Source organism: Bufo gargarizans, unplaced genomic scaffold (genome assembly GCF_014858855.1).
Source record: "Bufo gargarizans isolate SCDJY-AF-19 unplaced genomic scaffold, ASM1485885v1 fragScaff_scaffold_607_pilon:::fragment_2:::debris, whole genome shotgun sequence".
Lineage (NCBI taxonomy): Eukaryota > Metazoa > Chordata > Amphibia > Anura > Bufonidae > Bufo > Bufo gargarizans.
The window spans coordinates 337,170-353,841 of NW_025334149.1; the positions used below are offsets into that span (position 1 = coordinate 337,170).

The 16,672-nt window shown below is 47.1% G+C and overlaps 1 protein-coding gene across 2 annotated transcripts in view; it reads left to right on the plus strand.

Annotated features, from left to right (window-relative positions):
• The first annotated feature begins 669 nt into the window (after window positions 1–669).
• Window positions 670–16,672, plus strand: part of IFFO1 (intermediate filament family orphan 1) — a 51,964-nt gene continuing 35,961 nt past the window's right edge. For both annotated transcript variants that reach the window (XM_044273380.1, XM_044273381.1), the window contains exon 1: window positions 670–1,477. In XM_044273380.1, coding sequence (XP_044129315.1) covers window positions 912–1,477 — 566 coding nt within the window. In that variant the 5' untranslated portion in view covers window positions 670–911. The remainder of the gene's footprint in view (window positions 1,478–16,672) is intronic.

The window sequence follows — 16,672 nt, forward strand, 5'->3', positions numbered from 1 at the left end:
AGATGTGAAACGGAAATGTTAGTGAGACCTAAGGGAGTGGTAGAAATAAAAATTGCAAAAAAAAAACAAAAACTGTGAAACCAATTCTCGTGAAATGTGTGGGAGGCGTCCAGAAAAAGGAGACGCCTCCATGACTCTCAGGAGTGTTGGCAAATCTCCCTGCGCAGCGCATGAAGGATCGACCCTACGTATAATGTTACGACGCCCATACGTGCTCTGAGGGGTCGGGGACGCTCCACATTACCGCGTGTGCTCTACGGGAATCTTAACATCCAGAGCGCGGCGGTCTGTACAGGGGCCTTCACTGCTCCTGACAGAATGTGATCACGTCCCTGGCCTCACCTCATAGATGAGAATGATGGGGGTGATTTACAAAACATGGTGACAAGGGAGCGGTTGCTCATAGCAACCAATCAGACCCCCTTATCTCTCAGAGGCCCCTTTTTTCCCCATGACAGCTCCATTCTGATTGGCTGCTATGGGAAACTTCTCCTTTGCACCAGTTTAGAATTATCCCCCCGATCATTGTATGTGGTTGTCCATGTTTTCGCCCCTCCTGCAGGGGGATGTGCCCTCCAGTCCCTCTCCCCCCATGTCTGCCTCTCCTCCAGTCCTCCCCCTCTCTCTGCAGTTGGTCTCTGTGTTGCCTGCGGTGGAGAGGAGGAATGTCCCCCCCTCTCGCTCCACGTCACAGCTGATGTGCCCTCTTCTTCCTCCAGCCCATTCCTCTCCTTCCAGTCATTATATTCTTCCTTCCCTGTTCCTTCAGTCGCCCTGCATCCCCTCACCTTCACAGATCTCCCTCACATCCATGTCCCCCAAAACATAGATGATGTGACTCCCCTTCCCACCACCACCATCCTCCTGCTTTTGCTGGTCCTCCCCTTTGCAGTGCTCAGAACAGTCCAGCGATGAATCCTCTATTAACTCCCAATCTCCTCCTTGTCTCGTCGGATTCCCCTTTGCAGTCGGGTGACAGCCCCCCATCGCCTCCGCAGTGCTCGTTACTTCTAGGGGCCCCCTACGCTCAGGGTGGGGGGGCCTCAGCTTTGCGCAATGACTTTGGTTCCAACATCAGCGTCTTGAAGACCCTCAACTTGAGATTCCGCTGCTTCTTGGCCAAGGTGCATGAGCTGGAACGTAGGAACCGCTCTCTGGAGAGGGCGTTGGAAAGAGCCCAAGGAGCGGGGCCCATCACCAGGGACCAAGCTGTCCAGACCGGCTTTGTGGGGCCCATTTTACCGCCGCCTCTTCTGGGTCTGACTCGTCCGACTCCAACTCCTCCTCAATCATGGGTGTATGGGCCACGGAGGCTGATGACCAGGTCCGACGTGGGGTCGGTCAGTAGCGGATGCGGAGCTTATTGGGGTCACGCAGATGGGGTTGGAGTTCAGATCGATACCATCACCCCTGAGATCAGAGCTCTGTACAATGTTTTGGGGAAGGTCAAGAGGGAGCGAGATGCCTACAAGCAGAGGTAAGGACCAGATCCCTACATTTCATGCCTATAAAGGACATTTTCCTGAAAGGACTCCAAGTCGGCCTCTTTTGTGAAGTCCCGTAGTATTCTTCTGAACTGTTCCTGACAACCACAAATGTCCACCATTACTCTGCCCCAGCAGTTGTCGCTTAGCTTTTTCTCTAAGTACCATGTTAGTACTCTGCCCTGCTCTCTGTTTGTTTCCATAACTCTTCGGGCAATTCTATAGCGATAGCCTAATGTTCATGAATCATGGGGCTCAGGATGAACATTCCCAGACATGGAAATGCTGCAGTACATGGGACGGTGAGAACAAAAAAGTGAAATGTAGTTGGTGGCATCAAAGTATGGCAGAGCCAACGTGTTACCCCGCAGCTCTGCAGATGATTCAAATTCCTGGGCCACAGAGCTTACACTCTACACTAGGCAGAATGTGAACCACATAGAAGACCGAGGAGGCCTGAGATGAGGTTTCAGCAGGGATTGTTTGGTGGAGTCATAGAGACAGTCCATAAATAAAGCATTAAATATAAGTGTGGACTGGATCTTGTACAGAGGGGGCAGCAAGGGCTCCGGCCCGTAATACAGCAGGAATCTGTAGGTTATAATTTACACGGACGCAAATATCGCCTCTTATTACAGCACAAATGTAATATATAATTGTAAACCACGAGTGACAGGAATATGAGTAACATCACAATGTGCAGATGGCTGTTTAGTCTGGGCCGTCAGGGTATCCAATGTCCCAATATCAAAGTGCAACTCCTTACATCTGTGGAGGACACACTGTTATGGGGGATCTGTGGAGGACACACTGTTATGGGGGATCTACGGAGGACACACTGTTATGGGGGATCTACGGAGGACACACTGTTATGGGGGATCTGCGGAGGACACACTGTTATGGAGGATCTGTGGATGACACACTGTTATGGGGGATCTGTGGAGGACACACTGTTATGGGGGATCTGCGGAGGACACACTGTTATGGGGGTTCTGTGGATGACACCGTTGTGGGGGGGTCTATTGATGACACACTGTTATGGGGATCTGTGGAGGACCATTATGGGGGATCTGTGAATTACACACTGTTATGGAGGATCTGTGAATTACACACTTATGGGGGGTCTGTGGATGACACACTTATGGGGAATCTGTTGATGACACTGTTGTGGGGGATCTGTGGATCACACTGTTGTGGGGGATCTGTGAATAACACTGTTGTGGGGAATCTGTGGATGACACTGTTGTGAGGGATCTGTGGATGACACTGTTGTGAGGGATCTGTGGATGACACACTGTTATGGGAGATCTGTGGATGATAGTGTTGTAGGGGTCTTTTGATGACACACTGTTATAGGGGATCTGTGGATGACACTGTTATGGGGGATCTGTGGATGACACACTGTTATGGGGGATCAGTGGAGGACATACTGTTATGGGGGATCTGCGGAGGACACACTGTTATGGGGGATCTGCGGAGGACACACTGTTATGGGGGATCTGTGGATGACACACTGTTATGGGGGATCTGTGGATGACACACTGTTATGGGGGATCTGTGGATGAGACACTGTTATGGGAGATGTGCGGATGACACAATGTTATGGGGGATCTGTGGATGACACAATGTTATGGGGGATCTGTGGATGACACAATGTTATGGGGGATCTGTGGATGAGACACTGTTATGGGAGATCTGCGGATGACACAATGTTATGGGGGATCTGCGGATGACACAATGTTATGGGGGATCTGTGGATGAGACACTGTTATGGGAGATCTGCGGATGACACAATGTTATGGGGGATCTGCGGATGACACACTGTTATAGGGGATCTGTGGATGACACTGTTATAGGGGATCTGTGGAGTACAATTATGGGGGATCTGTGGATGACACACTGTTATGGAGCTCTGTGGATGACACTGTTATGGGGGATCTGTAGATGACACACTGTTATGGGGGATCTGTAGATGACACAATGTTATGGGGAATCTGTGGAGGACACACTGTTGTGGGGGATCTGTGGATGACACACTTTTATGTGGATCTGTGGATGACACACTGTTATGGAGGATCTATGGATGACATTGTTATGGGGGGATTTCTGGATGACACTATTGTAGGGGATCTTTTGATGACACACTGTTTTGAGGGATCTGTGGAAGACACACTATTATGGAGGATCTGTGGATGACACACTGTTATGGGGGATCTGTGGATGACACTGTAATGGGGGATCTGTGGAGGACATACTGTTATAGGGAATATATAGATGTCCCACTGTTATGGGGGATCTGTAAATGACACAATGTTATGGAAGATCTGCGGATGACACACTGTTATGGGATCTGTGGTGGACACTTATGGGGGATCTATGGGTGACACTGTTATGGGAGATCTGCGGATGACACTGTTATGGGAGATCTGCGGATGACACTGTTATGGGGGATTTGTGGAAGACACACTGTTATGGGGGATTTGTGGATGACACACTGTTATGGGGGATCTGTGGATGACACATTGTTATGGGGGATCTGTGGATGACACAGATGACACTGGTATGGGGGATCTGTGGATGACACACTGATATGGAGGATCTGTGGATACCACTGTTGTAGGGGATCTTTTGATGACACAATGTTATGGGGATCTGTGGAGGACACTGTTATGGAAGATCTGTTGAGGACATATTGTTATGGGGAATCTGTGGATGACGCTGTAATGGGGATCTGTGGATGATACACTGTTATGGGGGATCTGTGGATGACACACTGTTATGGGGATCTGTGTGTGACACTGTTATGGAGGATCTATGGATAACATTGTTATGGAGGATCTTTTGATGACACACTGTTTATGGGGGATCTGTGGAAGACACACTATTATGAAGGATTTGTGGATGACACTGTTATGGGGGATCTGTGGATGACACAATGTTATGGGGGATCTGTGGATGACACAATGTTATGGGGGATCTGTGGATGACACATTGTTATGGAAGATCTGTTGAGGACATATTGTTATAGGGAATCTGTGGGTGATGCTGTTATGGGGAATCTGTGAATGACGCTGTAATGGGGATCTGTGGATGACACTGTTATGGGGGATCTGTGGAAGACACACTGTTATGGGGGATCTGTGGAAGACACACTATTATGGAGGATTTGTGGATGACACTATTATGGGGGATCTGTGTGTGACACACTGTTATGGAGGATCTTTTGATGACACACTGTTTATGGGGGATCTGTGGAAGACACACTTATGGAGGATCTGTGGATGCCATTGTTGTGGGGGATCTTTTGATGACACAATATTATGTGGGATCTGTGGAGGACACTATTATGGGGGATCTGTTGAGGACATATTGTTATGGGGGATCTGAAGATGACACACTTATGGGGAATCTGTGGATGACACACTGTTATGGGGGATCTGTGGATGACACACTGTTATGGGGAATCTGTGGATGACGCTGTAATGGGGATCTGTGGAGGACACACTGTTATGGGGGATCTGTGGATGACACTGTTATGGGGGATCTGCGGAGGATAGTTATGGGGGATCTGTGGAGGATAGTTATGGGGGATCTGTGGAGGATAGTTATGGGGGATCTGTGGAGGACAGTTTGGGGGGATCTGTGAAGGACACACTGTTATGGGGGATCTGTGGATGACACTATTATGGGAGATCTGTGGATGACAAACTGTTATGGGGGATCTGTGTGTGACACACTGTTATGGAGGATCTATGGATCACATTGTTATAAGGCAGGGATGTCAAACTCGTGGCCCTCCAGCTGTTGCAAAACTACAACTCCCATCATGCCTGGGCATACTACGGCTATCAGGGAATGATGGGAGTTGTAGTTTTGCAACATCTGGAGGGCCATGAGTTTGACATCCATGTTATAAGGGATATTTTGATGACACACTGTTTATGGGGGATCTGTGGAAGACACACTATTATGGAAGATCTGTGGATGACATTGTTATGGGGTATCTGTGGACGTCACTTTCATGGAGGATCTGTGGATGACACTGTAATGGAAGATTTGTGGATGACACTGCTATGGGAGATCTGTGAATGGTGAATGACACACTGTTATGGAGGATCTATGAATGGCACGCTTTTATGGGGGATCTGAGGATGACACTGTAAGGGGAGATCTGTGAATTACACACTGTTATGGGGGATCTGCAGATGACACTTATAGGGGATCTGCGGATGACACACTGTTATGGGGGATCTGTGAATGACACACTGTTAAGGGGTATCTGTGGATGACACTGGTTTGGGGATCTGTGGAAGACACTTATGGGGGATCTGTGGGTGACACACTGTTATAGGGGATCCGTGGATGACACTGTTATGGGGGATCCGTGGATGACACTGTTATGGGGGATCTCTGGATGACACACTGTTATGGGGGATCTCTGGATGACACACTGTTATGGGGGATTTGTGGATATCACTTTTATGGGGGATCTGTGGATGAAACACTTATGGGGGATCTGTGGATGACACACTGTTATAGGGGATCTATAGATAACACTCTAATGGGTTTCTGTGGATGACACACTATTATGGGGGATCTGTGGATGACACTGTAATAGGGGAACTGGAGGACATACTGTTATAGTGAATATATAGATGTCACACTGTTTCGAGGGATCTTTGGATGACACAATGCTATAGAGGATCTGCGGGTGACACACTGTTATGGGGGATCTGTGGTGGACACTTATGGGGGATCTGTGGAAGACACACATATGGGGATCTGTGAATGACACACTTATAGGGCATCTATGGATAACACTCTCATGGGGATCTGTGGGTGACACACTGTTATGGAGCATCTGTGGATGACATACTGTTATGGGGGATCTGTGGATGACATACTGTTATGGAGGATCTGTGGGTGACACACTGTTATGGGGGATCTGTGGATGACACTGGTATGGAGGATCTGTGGATGACACTTTTATGAGGGGTTCTGTGGGTGACACACTGTTATGGGGGATCTGTGGATGACACACTGTTATGGGGGTTCTGTGGAGGACACTGTTATGGAGGATCTGTGGATGACACACTGTTATGGGGATCTGTGAATGACACTGTTATGGAGGATCTGTGGATGACACTGTTATGGGGATCTGTGGATGACACACTGTTATGGGGGATCTGTGGATGACACACTGTTATGGGGGTTCTGTGGAGGACACTGTTATGGAGGATCTGTGGATGACACACTGTTATGGGGGATCTGTTAATGACACTGTTATGGAGGATCTGTGGATGACACTGTTATGGGGATCTGTGGATGACACACTGTTATGGGGGATCTGTGGATGACACACTGTTATGGGGGTTCTGTGGAGGACACTGTTATGGAGGATCTGTGGATGACACACTGTTATGGGGGATCTGTTAATGACACTGTTATGGAGGATCTGTGGATGACACTGTTATGGGGATCTGCGGAGGACACACTGTTATGGAGGATCTGTGGGTGACACACTGTTATGGGGGATCTGTGGATGACATACTGTTATGGAGGATCTGTGGGTGACACACTGTTATGGGGGATCTGTGGATGACACTGGTATGAGGATCTGTGGATGACACTTTTATGAGGGGTTCTGTGGGTGACACACTGTTATGGGGGATCTGTGGATGACACACTGTTATGGGGGTTCTGTGGAGGACACTGTTATGGAGGATCTGTGGATGACACACTGTTATGGGGATCTGTGAATGACACTGTTATGGAGGATCTGTGGATGACACTGTTATGGGGATCTGTGGATGACACACTGTTATGGGGGATCTGTGGATGACACACTGTTATGGGGGTTCTGTGGAGGACACTGTTATGGAGGATCTGTGGATGACACACTGTTATGGGGGATCTGTTAATGACACTGTTATGGAGGATCTGTGGATGACACTGTTATGGGGATCTGTGGATGACACACTGTTATGGGGGATCTGTGGATGACACTGTTATGGGGGGACCTGTGGAGGACATTGTTATGGGGAATCTGTGAAGGACATTTATGGGGGATCAGTGGATGACACTGTTATTGGGATCAGTGGATGACACTGTTAGGAGGGATCTGTGGATGACACACTGTTATGGGGGATTTGTGGAGGACACACTGTTATGGGGGATATGTGGAGGACACACTGTTATGGGGGATCTGTGGAGAACACACTGTTATGGGGGATCTGTGGGTGACACACTGTTATAAGGGATCTGTGGATGACAATGTTATGGGGTATCTGTGGAGGACACACTATTATGGGGGATCTGTGGATGGCACTGTTATGGGAGATCAGCGGATGACACACTGTTATGGGGGATCTGTGGATGAAACACTGTTATAGGGGATCTGTGGATGACACACTGTTATGTAGGATCTGTGCATGACACACTGTTATGGGGAATCTGTGGATGACGCTGTAATGGGGATCTGTGGAGGACACTGTTATGGACGATTTGTGGACGTCACTTTTTTGGAGGATCTGTGGATGAGACACTGTTATGGGGTATCTGTGGATGACACTGTTATGGGGTATCTGTGGATGACACTGTTATGGGGTATCTGTGGATGACACTGTTATGGGGTATCTGTGGATGACACTGTTATGGGGGATCTGTGTGTGACACATTGTTATGGAGGATCTATGGATGACATTGTTATGGAGGATCTTTTGATGACACACTGTTTATGGGGGATCTGTGGAAGACACACTATTATGGAGGATCTTTGGATGACACTGTTATGGAGGATCTGTGGAGGACACTTATGGGGGATCTGTGTATGACACACTGTTATGGGGGATCTGTGTATGACACTGTTATGGGGGATCTGTGGATGACACACTGTTATGGAGGATCTATGGATGACATTGTTATGGGAGATTTTTTGATGAGACACTGTTTATGGGGGATCTGTTGAAGACACACTATTATGGAGGATCTGTGGATGACATTGTTATGGGGTATCTGTGGACGTCAATTTTATGGAGGATCTGTGGATGACACACTGTTATGGGGGATCTGTGGATGACATTGTTATAAGGGATCTTTTGATGACACACTGTTTATGGGGGATCTGTGGAAGACACACTATTATGGAGGATCTGTGGATGACACACTGTTATGGAGGATCTGTAGATACCACTGTTATGGGGGATCTTTGGAGGACACTGTTATGGGGAATCTGTGGATGACACACTGTTATGGGGGATCTGTGTGTGACACACTATTATGGAGGATCTGTGGATGACATTGTTATGGGGTATCTGTGGACGTCACTTTTATGGAGGATCTGTGGATGACACTGTTATGGGAGATCTGTGGATGACACTGTTATGGGAGATCTGTGAAGGACACATTGTTATGGAGGATCTATGGATGGCACGCTTTTATGGTGGATCTGAGGATGACACACTGTTATGGGGCATATGTGGGCATCACTTTTATGGAGTATCTGTGGATGACACATTGTTATGGGGAGATCTGTGGATGACACACTGTTATGGGGGTTCTGTGGAGGACACTGTTATGGAGGATCTGTGGATGACACACTGTTATGGGGATCTGTGAATGACACTGTTATGGAGGATCTGTGGATGACACTGTTATGGGGATCTGTGGATGACACACTGTTATGGGGGATCTGTGGATGACACACTGTTATGGGGGTTCTGTGGAGGACACTGTTATGGAGGATCTGTGGATGACACACTGTTATGGGGGATCTGTTAATGACACTGTTATGGAGGATCTGTGGATGACACTGTTATGGGGATCTGTGGATGACACACTGTTATGGGGGATCTGTGGATGACACTGTTATGGGGGACCTGTGGAGGACATTGTTATGGGGAATCTGTGAAGGACATTTATGGGGGATCAGTGGATGACACTGTTATTGGGATCAGTGGATGACACTGTTAGGAGGGATCTGTGGATGACACACTGTTATGGGGGATTTGTGGAGGACACACTGTTATGGGGGATATGTGGAGGACACACTGTTATGGGGGATCTGTGGAGAACACACTGTTATGGGGGATCTGTGGGTGACACACTGTTATAAGGGATCTGTGGAAGACAATGTTATGGGGTATCTGTGGAGGACACACTATTATGGGGGATCTGTGGATGGCACTGTTATGGGAGATCAGCGGATGACACACTGTTATGGGGGATCTGTGGATGACACTGTTATGGGGGATCTCTGGATGACACACTGTTATGGGGGATCTCTGGATGACACACTGTTATGGGGGATTTGTGGATATCACTTTTATGGGGGATCTGTGGATGAAACACTTATGGGGGATCTGTGGATGACACACTGTTATAGGGGATCTATAGATAACACTCTAATGGGTTTCTGTGGATGACACACTATTATGGGGGATCTGTGGATGACACTGTAATAGGGGAACTGGAGGACATACTGTTATAGTGAATATATAGATGTCACACTGTTTCGAGGGATCTTTGGATGACACAATGCTATAGAGGATCTGCGGGTGACACACTGTTATGGGGGATCTGTGGTGGACACTTATGGGGGATCTGTGGAAGACACACATATGGGGATCTGTGAATGACACACTTATAGGGCATCTATGGATAACACTCTCATGGGGATCTGTGGGTGACACACTGTTATGGAGCATCTGTGGATGACATACTGTTATGGGGGATCTGTGGATGACATACTGTTATGGAGGATCTGTGGGTGACACACTGTTATGGGGGATCTGTGGATGACACTGGTATGGAGGATCTGTGGATGACACTTTTATGAGGGGTTCTGTGGGTGACACACTGTTATGGGGGATCTGTGGATGACACACTGTTATGGGGGTTCTGTGGAGGACACTGTTATGGAGGATCTGTGGATGACACACTGTTATGGGGATCTGTGAATGACACTGTTATGGAGGATCTGTGGATGACACTGTTATGGGGATCTGTGGATGACACACTGTTATGGGGGATCTGTGGATGACACACTGTTATGGGGGTTCTGTGGAGGACACTGTTATGGAGGATCTGTGGATGACACACTGTTATGGGGGATCTGTTAATGACACTGTTATGGAGGATCTGTGGATGACACTGTTATGGGGATCTGTGGATGACACACTGTTATGGGGGATCTGTGGATGACACACTGTTATGGGGGTTCTGTGGAGGACACTGTTATGGAGGATCTGTGGATGACACACTGTTATGGGGGATCTGTTAATGACACTGTTATGGAGGATCTGTGGATGACACTGTTATGGGGATCTGCGGAGGACACACTGTTATGGAGGATCTGTGGGTGACACACTGTTATGGGGGATCTGTGGATGACATACTGTTATGGAGGATCTGTGGGTGACACACTGTTATGGGGGATCTGTGGATGACACTGGTATGGAGGATCTGTGGATGACACTGTTATGGGGATCTGTGGATGACACACTGTTATGGGGGATCTGTGGATGACACACTGTTATGGGGGTTCTGTGGAGGACACTGTTATGGAGGATCTGTGGATGACACACTGTTATGGGGGATCTGTTAATGACACTGTTATGGAGGATCTGTGGATGACACTGTTATGGGGATCTGTGGATGACACACTGTTATGGGGGATCTGTGGATGACACTGTTATGGGGGACCTGTGGAGGACATTGTTATAGGGAATCTGTGGAGGACATTTATGGGGGATCAGTGGATGACACTGTTATTGGGATCAGTGGATGACACTGTTAGGAGGGATCTGTGGATGACACACTGTTATGGGGGATTTGTGGAGGACACACTGTTATGGGGGATATGTGGAGGACACACTGTTATGGGGGATCTGTGGAGAACACACTGTTATGGGGGATCTGTGGGTGACACACTGTTATAAGGGATCTGTGGATGACAATGTTATGGGGTATCTGTGGAGGACACACTATTATGGGGGATCTGTGGATGGCACTGTTATGGGAGATCAGCGGATGACACACTGTTATGGGGGATCTGTGGATGAAACACTGTTATAGGGGATCTGTGGATGACACACTGTTATGTAGGATCTGTGCATGACACACTGTTATGGGGAATCTGTGGATGACGCTGTAATGGGGATCTGTGGAGGACACTGTTATGGACGATTTGTGGACGTCACTTTTTTGGAGGATCTGTGGATGAGACACTGTTATGGGGTATCTGTGGATGACACTGTTATGGGGTATCTGTGGATGACACTGTTATGGGGTATCTGTGGATGACACTGTTATGGGGGATCTGTGTGTGACACATTGTTATGGAGGATCTATGGATGACATTGTTATGGAGGATCTTTTGATGACACACTGTTTATGGGGGATCTGTGGAAGACACACTATTATGGAGGATCTTTGGATGACACTGTTATGGAGGATCTGTGGAGGACACTTATGGGGGATCTGTGTATGACACACTGTTATGGGGGATCTGTGTATGACACTGTTATGGGGGATCTGTGGATGACACACTGTTATGGAGGATCTATGGATGACATTGTTATGGGAGATTTTTTGATGAGACACTGTTTATGGGGGATCTGTTGAAGACACACTATTATGGAGGATCTGTGGATGATATTGTTATGGGGTATCTGTGGACGTCAATTTTATGGAGGATCTGTGGATGACACACTGTTATGGGGGATCTGTGGATGACATTGTTATAAGGGATCTTTTGATGACACACTGTTTATGGGGGATCTGTGGAAGACACACTATTATGGAGGATCTGTGGATGACACACTGTTATGGAGGATCTGTAGATACCACTGTTATGGGGGATCTTTGGAGGACACTGTTATGGGGAATCTGTGGATGACACACTGTTATGGGGGATCTGTGTGTGACACACTATTATGGAGGATCTGTGGATGACATTGTTATGGGGTATCTGTGGACGTCACTTTTATGGAGGATCTGTGGATGACACTGTTATGGGAGATCTGTGGATGACACTGTTATGGGAGATCTGTGAAGGACACATTGTTATGGAGGATCTATGGATGGCACGCTTTTATGGTGGATCTGAGGATGACACACTGTTATGGGGCATATGTGGGCATCACTTTTATGGAGTATCTGTGGATGACACATTGTTATGGGGAGATCTGTGAATGACACACTGTTATGGGGGATCTGTGGATGACACTGGTTTGGGGATCTGTGGAGGACACTTATGGGGGACCTGTGGATGACACACTGTTATGGGGGGTCTGTGGATGGCACTGTTATGGGGGATCTCTGTATGACACACTGTTATCAGGGATTTGTGGATGTCACTTTTATGGGGGATCTGTGGATGACATACTTATGGGGGATCTGTGGATGACACACTGTTATAAGGGATCTATGGATAACACTCTCATGGGTTTCTGTGGATGACACACTATTATGGGGGATCTGTGGAGGAGACACTGTTATGGGGGATCTGTGGATGACACACTGTTAGGGGATATATGGATGACACACTATTATGGGGGATCTATGAATGACACAATGTTATGGAGGATCTGTGAATGACACACTGTTATGGGGGATCTGTGAATGACACAATGTTATGGAGGATCTGCGGATGACGCACTCTTATGGAGGATATGCGGATGACACGTATGGGAAATTTGTGGATGACACACTGTTATGGGGGATCTGTGGATGACACACTATTATGTACACACTGTTAGGGCTTATTCACACGACCGTTGGTGTCCCGTTCCCATATTGCGGACTCATTAATTTCATTTCATTTTATGGAGGATTTATGGATGGCACACTGTTATGGGGGACGTCACTTATATGGAGGATCTGTGGATGACACTGTGAGGGGAGATCTGTGGAGGACACACTGTTATGGGGGATCTGTGGATGACACTTACAGGGGATCTGTGGATGACACACTGTTATGGGGGTCTGTGGATGACACTGTTATGGGGGATATATAGATGATACCCTGTTATGGGGGATCTGCAGATGACACACTGTTATGGGGGATCTGCGGATGACCCTTATTGGGAATTTGTGGATGACACACTGTTATGGGGGATCTGTGGATGACACTGTTGTGGGAGATCTTTTGATGCAACACTGTTATGGGGGATCTGTAGATGACACATTGTTATGGGTGATCTTTGGATGACAGACTTATGGAGGATCTGTGGGTGACACTGTTATGGGGGATCTGTGGATGACACACTGTTATGAGGGATCTGTGGATGAAACTTTTATTGAGGATCTGTGGATGACACACTGTTATGGGGGATCTGTGGATGACACACTGTTATGGGGGATCTGTGGATGACACACTGTTATGAGGGAGCTGTGGATGAAACTTTTATAGAGGATCTGTGGATGACACTGTCATGGTGGATATGTATATGACACTGTGTTATGGGGGATCTGTGGATGACACTGTTATGGAGGATCTGTGGATGACACACTGTTATGGGGATCTGTGGATGACACACTGTTATGGAGGATCTGTGGATGACACACTGTTATGGGGGATCTGTGGATGACACTGTCATGGTGGATATGTATATGACATACTATTATGGAGGTTCCGTGGATGACGCACTATTATGGAGGATCTGTGGGTGACGGTGGGTTAGGGCTTGTTCACACGACCGTTGGTGTCCCATTCCCGTATTGCGGGCACCGTTCCGTTGTCATTCCACATCACGGATGTGGGCCCATTAATTTCAATGGTTCCGCAAATCCGGAGATGCGGAACGGAAGCACGGAACGGAACACTACGGAAGCACTACGGAGTGCTTTCTGGGTTTCTGTTCCGTGCCTCCGCACCGCAAAAAGATGGAACATGCTCTATCTTTTTGCGGAACGAAGGGATCGCGAACCCATTCAAGTGAAGGGGTCCACGATCCCTATGTGCCTGCCCCACGGAAGGTGTCCGTGCATCACGGACCACAATTTGCGGTCCACAGCCTGGGCACGGGCTTCACATGTTTGTGTGAACGAGCCACTAAGGGGGATCTGTGGATGACACACTGTTATGTGGGATCTCTGGATGACACACTGTTATGGGGGATCTGTGGATGACACTTATGGTGGATCTGTGGATGACACACTGTTATGGTGGATCTGTGGAGGACACACTGTTATGGGGGATCTGTGGATGACACACTGTTATGGTGGATCTGTGGATGACACACTGTTATGGGGATCTGTGGATGACACACTGTTATGGGGATCTGTGGATGACACACTGTTATGGGGATCTGTGGATGACAAACTGTTATGGGGATCTGTGGAGGACACACTGTTATGGGGGATCTGTGGATGACACACTGTTATGGAGGATCTGTAGATGACACACTGTTATGGGGATCTGTGGATGACACACTGTTATGGAGGATCTGTGGATGACACACTGTTATGGGGATCTGTGGATGACACACTGTTATGGGGGATCTGTGGATGACACACTGTTATGGGGATCTGCCATCTGCGGATGACACTGTTATGGGGGATCTGTAGTTGATACACTTATGGGGATCTGTGAATGACGGCTCTTGCTCTGACAGAACTGGCTCACACATGAATTACTACATTGTTTAGAGAAGTTAATAAGACAACTATTTATTATTTAAGACAATTATTTTCCAGCTTAAAGATCTATGATTGCTGTCAGTGAATGGAAATGTTTTTGTTTATCTACAGAGGCCGATCTAATCCTTCTTACAGCTGTCCTATACCCATATCCAGGATTCCATAGGATCACTGCTGTCCCTTTCTGATAATGAGCACCCCCCCCCCCATGCAGTATTTCTGGTCAGAGATGAGAACTGACTATGTAATAACTTGTATCAGTAGAGTGGCGGCACATGTCTCAGTAATTTTTAGACCGTTATCTGAAGAATGAAGGTTCAGCCACGACAGCAGCTGCCAGCCCTTTAGCGTGGTTGAGGGGACGGGTGGGGGAGGTGTGTGTGTTGGGGTGGGGGTCATCACATATTTTTGCAGTATGAATACTGGCATTATTTAAAGGAGTTGTCCACCTTTCATAATCCCTTCGTCAGCTGATCATAAGGTGGCCTGTTTCTGCTTACACCCAGCTGTAATCTAAGGAGGAACCTGGCAGCACATGCTCAATTTCCCTGCAGCGCCTCCACAGGAGAAAAGAAGCATTACACAGGTTACATTGAAATCAATGGACTGTTCACACCCAGTGCTTAGATGTGCCTGGTCCTCCAGAGAAAGAGTCATTATTTCAATTTGCTCTCCGCTCTAACAGATGAGGGTCCTGAATAAGGGACCCCCTGCATTAAGGCTAAAGCTACACTGAGACATTTTGGAGCTTTACTAATAGATTTTTTCTATAAAGTGACAGCTGCAGTCCACAAGATCAGAGACTTTATCAAGTCCCCTGCGCTGAAAAAACCTGCACATTATTATTCCTCTATTTGCACTAAACTTTTCTTAAAACCGGGCAGAGAAAATCGTGGCCTTAGACTGCCGGGGCTTAGGCTAGGCCGCCAACTTATTGCGCCAACCTAGTCTAAGCACTGCACAGAGCAACACAGAGCAGGAATATATGGTACAATATAATAATATATCAGTATAGCACTGACAGTATAATACATTGTACTACATAAGGAGTACAGTGTATTATAAAAGCAATGGCGCCTGTCAGTATAGCACTGACAGTATAACACGCTGCACTGCATAATTAGTACAGTGTATTATAGACGCAATCAGAAGATCATTTGTTAAAGTCCCCTTGTGTGGCTAGTAAATGGTTAAAAAAAAAAAAAAAGCTAAAGTTTTATTTATTATAGTTTAAAAATGCTTCTTTTTTCCATTGAAGAAATGTTTTTCACTGGAAAATAAATAGCAAAAATAAAATCCCCTCCACATATTTGGTATTGACGCGTCCATAACGACCAACACCACATGGGCACCGTAAAAAAAAAAAGCAGTGCTAGATATTTTTTTTTCCCGCTTATTCACCACAAAAAAGGGAATAAAGCAACCAAAGGCCTCATTCACACGACCGTATATTTTTTCCATTTCCGTATGCGTAACCATTTATCCCAATGGGTCCGCAAAAAAAAAATGCATTCCGTATTCCCGTTCCGCAACATTTTGAGTCTTGT